Raw genomic sequence first — 9823 nt, 5'->3', positions numbered from 1 at the left:
AACTGGAATTATTTATATTTCCTTCTAGTGAAAACTGAATTTAAATTAACCAATTCAGTCAAATAGAACAATTTTAAGAAAACAGAGAAAACCATAGGCTAATTTTAGTTATACTTTGTAGTATCACTGGGGCTGTTATTAGATTCTGATGCAAAGCATTTTTCATTACTTAAAATTTTAAATTTAAAATTTTAGATTCGATTCCCCAATTCTAAACAACTATGATGTTGTCATAAATAATGGTTTTCTTTCTGTTTTACCAAAGAAGACGCTGTTCTAATCAAATCAGATACAGCAAGAGATTAAGAATAAGTAGATACATTTTGTCACAAAACAAATAATTGAAAAACAAACAACAAGGGAATCAAGAAAAATCAGCACTGTGAAGATGCTTGTTATTAAGCATATTTTTAAAGGAAGTGACAACATTAGCATGCATATTTACTCTCTTATAGAAATCAACTATTTTATACTAAGATAAGAAAACAACCATAGCGTCAGATTGAGAATATAGCATTTAGATACCACACATAGCAAAACACCATGCTATCAGGTACCTGAAGCTTATTTTCCAGTGTTTTGTCTTTGTAGATTAATCATATCATTTTAATCCTATTAAATATTTTGCATTTTTGTTTAGTTTGTAGCTAGTGTATCCTCTGTATAAATACAAAATAAAGGAATTTAATAGAACAGAATATTTGTGATGATCAGTAACCTAGGATTTATGAACATCAATATAATAAGAATCAAATTTATCAAAAAGTTTAAATCCAAATCTCATATTTTGATGGGAACCTCCAGTTTAACAAATTGTAAAAATGAAGACAGACAGAAAAATATCACATACACATATAAAAAAGTCTTGTTTTACAGGAATATAGGCTTCAAAGAAGTATTTACATATTTATATACCAGCTTAGATTATTATACAGATTATCTGCTCTCTGCTCCCTTTTCTCAGAATTACTGATAATTATTGATATAGACAACTCACTTCCTTGCTTTCCCTTTGTGTGACCTGCATATCAGTGACACCCTGGTTAATAAATATTTAATATAACTGTTAGTATGAGGAATGCAAATGCTATTTTGATTGCAGAGTGAGTTTTTTAGTCATTTAGCAAAGAAGAAAATAGGAAATACGGAATCAATTTGGTTCAAATGCATACACACAGACACAAGGCCTGCTCAGAAAGTAATGTCTCCTATTTTATTATCTTGTCCCACAACTTCAGAGCCAAATGTTAGTGGTTTTGCAGTAGAGGTCAAACCTTCCCGCTGATATTTCATTACATTTTTCTGCCGAGTAACAGATGGCAGTAGAGAGGCAGTCTGGCAGGATGATGTCTGACATGGAAGTGCATATGAAGCAAAAGTGGAACTGAATTTCTCCATGTGGAAAAATTTGCACCCACTAACATTCACTGGTGCTTTCTGAATGTTTATGGAGTGGATGTGAACACAGTGAAGTGGTGGGGGGTGTGTTTCAGCAGTGGTGACAGTAGGTCACCAGTACTGGAACAGATTTTTACAAGCATAGAATGCAGGCTCCTGTTCATTGCTGGTGAAAAACTATAGCTAATGGTGGTGACATTGGTGAAAAATAGTATTTTGTAGCTGAGAATTTGCTCCAGAAAATACTGTTGTGCTCTTTGTATCTGTTGTAGTTTTCATGGAAATAAATTGGAGGCATTACTTTTGTCATTTATGCATATATGTGTATTTATAAATATATATACATATACATATACACTAGTTATGGTCAGTTTGATCTAGTCATACTATGGCTGTAGTCATGATAAAATAAAAGACTTTCTTTACACTATCTGAATATCTATCTAAGTATTTTCATTCATTTCAGTCCTTGTTTAAGTACAAAGAGGGCATATTCTACTTTTCCTTATCCTAGTATATATCATGGTATTATCATAAAACATGATTATTTTTTATATATGAAGGATTATAGGAGAAAAAAATGCCCTTTAAACAGTGATTTACAGAAAAGTGAGTAGAATTTAAGTTTTTTTTTTTTTTTTTAACCTAGATTCAAACTCACTGTAAGCTCCCAATTTATCGTGATGCTTAATTATCTCTGAATATTTTTTACACCTAACATACATTTGTACAGAATGAAAATACAGTTTTTGTTGTACCCTATAAATACAAGCAAGTCCATGTTTATTCATGACATTCCTCAAATATTTTTTACCTGATAACGATATTCAAGTTTTATTATGTTTTATAGCTACCCTACATTTTCATATGGTTTTAAACCAGCTTTAATGAGAGAAAATAAGTCTTACTTGTAGTGCAATGATAGCAAGTTTTATGTTACTGCAGTCTCTGTGCTTAATATTCATATAATGAAATGATTCCTAACTGTGGAAAATCGTGATTTTATTTCCATCAGAGGCTGAGAATGATTTTTTCCTAAATGCAAAGCTAATTTTGTATAAACGTGTACAAACCTAACTTTGTTTATACATACATTTATGTGTGTATCTAATAATGCTTTTCTATTTGTTGCTTAGGATAAACATTGAGATAAATGTTTTTGCAAATCCATGTTACATATTAAAATGCTAAGAGTATTATTCCTCTGAATAATTTAAGATTATTGAAAAGTTATTCTCTTATCACTAATAATAACATTCCCTTTTGTGAATCATTAGTAATTCAGATCTGTCAGTTAGGGAAACATAGGTATTGAAATTGATGCAAATTATTTAATTTATTCATATTTAGTAAACATCTAATTCATTAAAGACCAAGCAGCTTGATAACTTTCAGTCAAATACATCTGGAAAGGATTTTATTTGTTAGGAAGTCTTTGTAATGCCTTGAAAAGCAGGTGGGAGCTGTCAAGCCATATAAAGCTTGCTTTGGTACATATATTTGAAAGTAAAAATAAATATGTTTTTGAAAACAGAAGCATACCCGATATTAAAGAGAAATATACAAATAATTTCTCCATTATTACAGTCACTGAAATGATTCAGTACTTGGGGAACGGAGAAAATAAGAACTGTGATGAAAACAGTCTTTGGAACGGAACGGAACGGAACGGCACAGAACGGAATGGAATGGAACGGAACGGAACGGAACGGAACAGAACAGAACAGAACAGAACAGAATAGAATAGAATAGAATAGAATAGAATAGAATAGAATAGAATAGAATAGAATACCTTGCTCTGTCCCAGCTGCAGCTCTATGAAGTTCCCTTGGTTGAACTTCATGATGTTGCTAATCCAGTGCTTCAAACTATCTAGGTTCCTCTGCAAGGCATCTCATCCCTCCAGGGAGTCAGCAATACCTCCGAGTTTAGTGTCCTCAGCAAATTTGCTGAGGATGCATTCCACTCCTGCATCCAGATCACTGACAAAAATGCTGAACAGGACCAGCCCTAGAGCTGAGCCCCAGAGAACACCACTTGTGACCGGCCACCAGCCAGATGTCACCTCATTTACTACAGCTCTTTGATTTCTGCCAAAGCATTTGTGCCACAAGTTGCAATTAAATTAGCTGCCTGTGCACACAGAGCCTTTTGGATGTTGATTTACAGTATATGCATCTGCTCAAAATTTGCTCTCCCATTTCATTGTTATATCTTCCTACTTTCCAAGCATATTTGTAGTAGGCGTAGCGAGGACACGGTGTGTGACGGGGTCAGGTTCCCTATGCTCAGGGCTTGCCAGGTGCTGTCCCACGATAGGACAGCGTGAATGCAAGGGGTGTAGACAAAGCAGGACGAGAATATTTAAGTGCCTGCTACATTTTAATAAACGCCATTTTGCTTCACCTATACTTGGGGTCTGTGTGAGCATTTGGCCCCGACCTGGTATGGGGTCGGTTTCGCTGGCAAAGCAGCACCTTATGGGGTGGAAAACGAGTGTTGCAGAGAGAACGGCAACAAATGGCGACCCCGACGTGATTCACCCTGTGAGTAGTAGCTGCCCGGCGTGCCCGTAAGGCGGTGGAACCTGTGAGGTGGCGGCAGGTCGCCTGCGGAAGACACACTGCGGTGGAACCTGTGAGGTGGCGGCAGGTCGCGTGTGTAACTATGGATCAAGTAATTAAGGTATTTTTACATTTCTGTAAAAGTTATTGCGGTAGGACCGTTCCTTCTAAGAAGGAGATCGCGGCCGTGTTATCGCGGCTAGAAAAGGAGGGTGAGCTGGACTCCCCTCAACAGGTGCTCGATTCAAATAAGTGGGACTCACTCACTGCGGCGCTGTGCCAGCGCGCCATGTCCGACCAAAAAGCCTCAGAGCTTAAAACATGGGGCTTGATACTTGAGGCTCTTAAAGCGGCAAAGGCAGAAGGAGGGTTCGGGGTGGACCGGAGCGCGACGGGGGCTGCCGGGAGCGGGTCTTTGCTTTCTCATAGATCCAGCGAGGCAAAGATGGCGCCGACGGCGGAGAGCAGAGGCGGAGAGACGGAGAAGAAGGAGTCGCCGAGTCAGTCATGTGAGCCGACAGCCCCGCCCTCGCCTTACCCTGCTCCGTCTTTATGCCCTTCTTTGGACAAAACGTCACAGCCAGAACCGCCCCTTGAAGAACGCGATAGGGCGGTAGGCGGAGCGCGCCGGTGTGGGAGCCCGCACCCGGGAGGGAGCCCGCGCCGGTGGGGGGGCCCGGTTACTGACTGGGCTAAAATTAAAGAGGCAGCAGAAGAAAAGGGCTTAGCGAATCCAGCTGCGTTTCCGGTTGTAGCCTCAGAAAACGGCCCAATTTGGGTTCCTCTAGACCCGAAAGGGATCACAAGGGTGCTTGAGGCAGTTGAGAAAAAGGGTTTGAAATCCCCCTTAACAATGAATGCCCTCGAGAACCTTACCGCACAGGGGCCTCTCTTGCCCTATGATATAGAGAATTTGATGCGTATGGTTTTGAAGCCGGTGCAGTATACATTGTGGAAGGAAGAGTGGCAGGCCCGGCTCAGACAATTATTGGTTACAGCGCAAAACGATCCAGCGAACGTATTACACAACTCCGACCTTCAGAGATTGATGGGTAGCGCACCAGGTCTGTTAACTGCCCAGGCACAAGTTATCCACCTGAGACCTGGGGAATTAATTGCTACATCTGACGCCGCTTTAGAGGCGTTTAGAAGGCTCGCAAGGAATGCAGAGCCATCTACTCCGTGGACAGAAATTACACAGGGCCCCACGGAGTCATTTCAGGATTTTGCAAATAGGCTGATAAAGGCCGTAGAAGGGTCAGACCTTCCTAGGGCGGTCCATAACCCTGTTATTCTGGACTGCCTATATCAAAAGTCGAACGGGGACGTACGTGCTTTGCTGAGAGCGGCGCCGGAAAAGTTTCACACCCCCGGTGAGGCCATCAAGTATATCGTAGAGAAACAAAAGTCAAATCCGTCTGTGGCAGGCGAGGTTGCTGCCGCAGTGACTGGAGTGATGATGGCGCACGGGGGCTTTGGTTATCATCACCCCGGCTATCCGGCAGTGGATCAAGAGGCTCAAGGCCCATGTTTTAGGTGCGGCCAGTGGGGCCATATCAGGGCCCAGTGTAGGGCCAGAATAGAGGGTATGCTGCTGTAAAACATGTCAGTACGGGAAGTGTCATGTGGATCCCGGCGAGAAAGGTCAAACCAGATCTGATGAAAGAGAACAGTAACGGGGGACTCTGAGTTTTGCAGGTATGGCTCCTGTTAACACCGAAGAAGAAGGAGACAGCCCAGGAACCCCGAAAGAAGGCCAGGAGAAGTGTGGAGGAAGACTCAACTGTTGCTGCCAACGAGAAAATGCCTTTCTATCAGGCGAATGCTATGTTTAGTGTGTGTGGTGGTTATTGCTTTATCACAGGGAGCGAGGGTATTCACCTTTTGTCACTGTCAGGGTATTCACCTTTTGTCACTGTCAGGGAATTTACGGGTTACTTAGGTAAATAAGATGAGCCAAAACAACTTTTGCTTTAGTTTGCAATCGGCTACCTCACTCTTTTGCACTTGCCTAATGGGCATTTCTCAATACACGTTAGAAGCCTTTGTTAGGTACACTACAAACCATTCCAGCTGCCGTAACAACACCGATCTAGCTAGCCAAACGGCATGTTTGATAAAATCTCTGAACGACCCTGGGGTTGCTGCAGCACAGAGTTTGGCTCAGATAGAACACCTAGCATGTTGGTCAGTTAAGCAGGCGAATTTAACAACATTAGTATTGAATGCGATGCTAGAGGACACAAACAGCATTCGGCATGCGGTGCTGCAAAACAAAGCAGCCATCTACTTCTTGCTCCTGGCACAGGGGCATGAATGTGAAGACCTAGAAGGAATGTGTTGCTTCAATCTTAGCGACCACAGCGTATCCATCCATAAAGCGCTGAAAGCCCTGCGAGACCATACGGAGAGGATCCAGATGGACGACGACCCCATTGGAGACGGGTTCAAGAAGACGTTTGGCAACTTCGGGAGTTGGATTGCGAAGATCGTTAAGGACATAGTATTAGCACTCTTAGTAATTGTGTGTATTACCACTATTCTGCCGTGTGTGATTATGTGCTTTTAGAATTGCTTGCTAAGGATTATGTAGTAGCTTAGGGACCAATGCATAGAGTATAGAGTATCACGGGTATCGGGAACAATTGTAGCGTTTGCGTTCGCGCTGTTACGGGATATTACTGAGCATAGGGAGGGGGAGATGTAGTAGGCGTAGCGAGGACACGGTGTGTGACGGGGTCAGGTTCCCTATGCTCAGGGCTTGCCAGGTGCTGTCCCACGATAGGACAGCGTGAATGCAAGGGGTGTAGACAAAGCAGGACGAGAATATTTAAGTGCCTGCTACATTTTAATAAACGCCATTTTGCTTCACCTATACTTGGGGTCTGTGTGAGCATTTGGCCCCGACCTGGTATGGGGTCGGTTTCGCTGGCAAAGCAGCACCTTATGGGGTGGAAAACGAGTGTTGCAGAGAGAACGGCAACACATATTTATTTTATATTCTAGGGTAACTTCATAATTTATTTTCTGCCTACCAGTGGTTAGGCAAATTTTTTCATATTTAAGCCCATTTCAAAGGCATATTTTTGCTTGGTACTAAAGACGTACTGTGACTACTTAAAATTTTTTCTCTAGAAACATCTACAACTAGCCTACTTCAAAACATTTTGCAGAGCTGAAGAAATCTATTTGTACAACTATTTGTTAAACATTAGAGGGGAAATCAAGTCATGTGAGTACCCCTTGAGATGGCCATCTTCCTTAAGTCCACGCAAATGACCGCTTCACAGCCATTAAGCTGCAGCTTATCTCTCTCTTGTTGCCCCTGGCCTTGTCCATCTGTGTCCCTCAGACAAAGGATTTCACAACTATTGCCCAGGACTTGTCCATTAGTGTTCTCCAGACAAAGGATTTCTCAATCATCGCCCAGGGCTTGCTTGGACTTGTTCATCTGTGTCCCCAGCAAGCTTTGAGACAACGATGTAAAAGAATAATCTTACAGCAATGCAAGAGGTTTCTTTATTAATGTCTGCATTACACACTAGGATGCAGATGTCCAAATTTTTGCTCACTGGGGATGCACTGAATGAAGAGGAATTGTCTTGGATTGCATATGATATATGTAATTATTGTTAGTGCATGTGATTAACAAAGTGTTTTATTATTATTATTATTATTATTATTATTATTATTATTATTATTGAAACATCAAAAAGACAGAATAACAAAAACACAAAATTAGTGGGGTATTTGACCTTATTTTTGTGAAGCTACTGAATGAGTCTGCTTAGATGGAAGTAGTTGCTATTTTTAGTGAGATCTAAAGGCAGAGATTTTTGATGAAATTTTACTGATCTACTTTATCTTTAAAACTAGTTGTCCACAATTGTATGTACTGCCAAAAAGAGATAACATGAATAAGGCATGATTGTGAAAGTAGGGATATTTTTCTCTGGTGGAAGAGCTCTTGTAAAAATCTGGTAAATAGGCATGATCAATTTTTTTTAGTTGACTATCCAATTGCAACTCTATACATTTCATTTGAAAATTTACACATAATATATTTATGACTGTTGAGGAATGGTTGAAAGAGCAAGGAGGCCATGATTCATTGTACGAGCAAGATCCTTGCAGCAGTACAGAGCACATCATGATGGAAAAATACAAGTAAGAATGTCAGTGAAGGCCAGGGTGGCCTTGATGCGGGAAGTATGCAGATAAGGAGGAACCAGTATGTGCAGAAAAGACAGGAGCTAGTAGATAGGGATGCACACACACCCATGCATCCAGATGTTGCGAGCTGATGTAGCAATGCTATGTACAGAACAGTTGGGAGCAAGTTAATAAGCTATGTAACCAATCAAAACATGCTGTGTGTACTCCATGATTTATAAAAGCCCTAATTCCTAGCACAATAAACGAAGCTTTTGATCACTCATATTGAGTCTGTCATGCTTCCCCGCACGCTGGACACCATTCCCTGATGAAATCCGCGGCAATGACAACTGAAAATGGAATTGCAAATATACAAGAACTTTTTTTTTTTTTTCTTTTTTGTATGTCTCACCAGTGTCTCACCACTCCTTCTGAGAAGAAATTTTTCCTAATAATCAACTTGAAATAAAATAATATGATGATATATTATAACCAGAAATAATGAGAAAAGTGAATAGTAAGTATTTTTCTGGAACTTTTTGACTATTAGTATTTACTTCATCAACTCATATAACTGATCATACATTTTTTTGTTGTTGTTGTTATTTGTTTTTCAGATCAATGCAGAAACAAAGATTGTGTACCTCAAATATTACAAATTTTACAGCTTGTGAACACCTCTGTGAACTTTTCTTAAAAGCCCTTTAGTGTCTAATGTGACCTCAAGATCTTATGTAACTCAGTATTTGATGGATTACTATCAATACTATGTTATTTGAATTAGCTTTCATCTTTGGAATATGCATGGAATAACAAAATCTCCAAATGTAAAAGTGCAGATCAAAAGGATAAACCCACTATTTGATTAACATACTCTGACACAGTGAAAAAGAAGATAGAGATATATGACTTTAGATCTATACTAGTCTCCTTCATAGAAAATGTGTGCTCAGTTTCACATGTTGTATAAGACAAGAAAAGTCAAAATCTGGGTAAAAATAAAAAAAGCCTAGGGAGGTTGAGAAGCTCATGCTGATTCCATTTTACACAGCTAGGAAAGTTAATACTTCTGATATTTAGGGAAGATTCATTTTTTTTATCCAATTGTCTGTATTCCACAAAGTCCACTGAAAATGACTTTAAAACAATTTTCACCATTTACTTGCTAATATTAAATTTTCTCAGTTAATTTTCCAGTAATTTTTTCCAGTTTACATAACCTCCACTAGTCATAATACTGTTTGATCTTTATCTGGATGAAAGTTCTCTAAAAAAGTTTAGCAATCATTTTACTGTCCTCAAAGGCCATCAACTGAAAAATATGGGCAGCTCACAACAGGCAGTCCTGTCACTGCATATAAGATTTTTCAGATTCAAAAGCAGGTAACAGTCAATGTTTCTAATAACAACTATAAATTTAAGAGACTTAATATATAGATGTCTTCATTCATCATGAGTGTCAAACAAGTTGCCAGCACAGTCAGTGCTGTTTCCTTAGTGTAACTTGATTTAATGCCACATCATTTAAGGTCAAGGGAATCTGAAGTCCTGAATATGCCTGTGTTTACCTTCTCCAAAATTGCTGAAATGCAAAATTTGAGACAGACAATGAATATATATCCAATTGAGAGAAGGCAGTTTGGTAAGAATTATATATGTTTGTTTTATTTATTGCTTATATTGGAAAAGATATAATGGTTGTTTCT

The 9823-nt window shown here is 39.6% G+C and overlaps 1 protein-coding gene across 1 annotated transcript; it reads left to right on the top strand.

Annotated features, from left to right (window-relative positions):
* Positions 1 to 3631: 3631 nt before the first annotated feature.
* Positions 3632 to 6839, top strand: LOC149919180 (uncharacterized). The gene has a single exon (XM_090136297.1). The coding sequence runs from the start codon at positions 4066 to 4068 to the stop codon at positions 5560 to 5562; it is 1497 nt and encodes a 498-aa protein (XP_089992423.1). The 5' UTR covers positions 3632 to 4065; the 3' UTR covers positions 5563 to 6839.
* Positions 6840 to 9823: the final 2984 nt, after the last annotated feature.

This window comes from Phasianus colchicus, chromosome 2 (genome assembly GCF_987193195.1).
Source record: "Phasianus colchicus chromosome 2, bPhaCol1.hap1.1, whole genome shotgun sequence".
NCBI classification, from domain to species: Eukaryota; Metazoa; Chordata; class Aves; order Galliformes; family Phasianidae; genus Phasianus; species Phasianus colchicus.
This window is presented reverse-complemented; position numbering and strand designations above follow the sequence as displayed.

Coding starts and splice junctions, on each gene's coding strand:
- LOC149919180 (XM_090136297.1), top strand. CDS start 4,066: ATGGATCAAGTAATTAAGGTATTTTTACATTTCTGTAAAAGTTATTGC.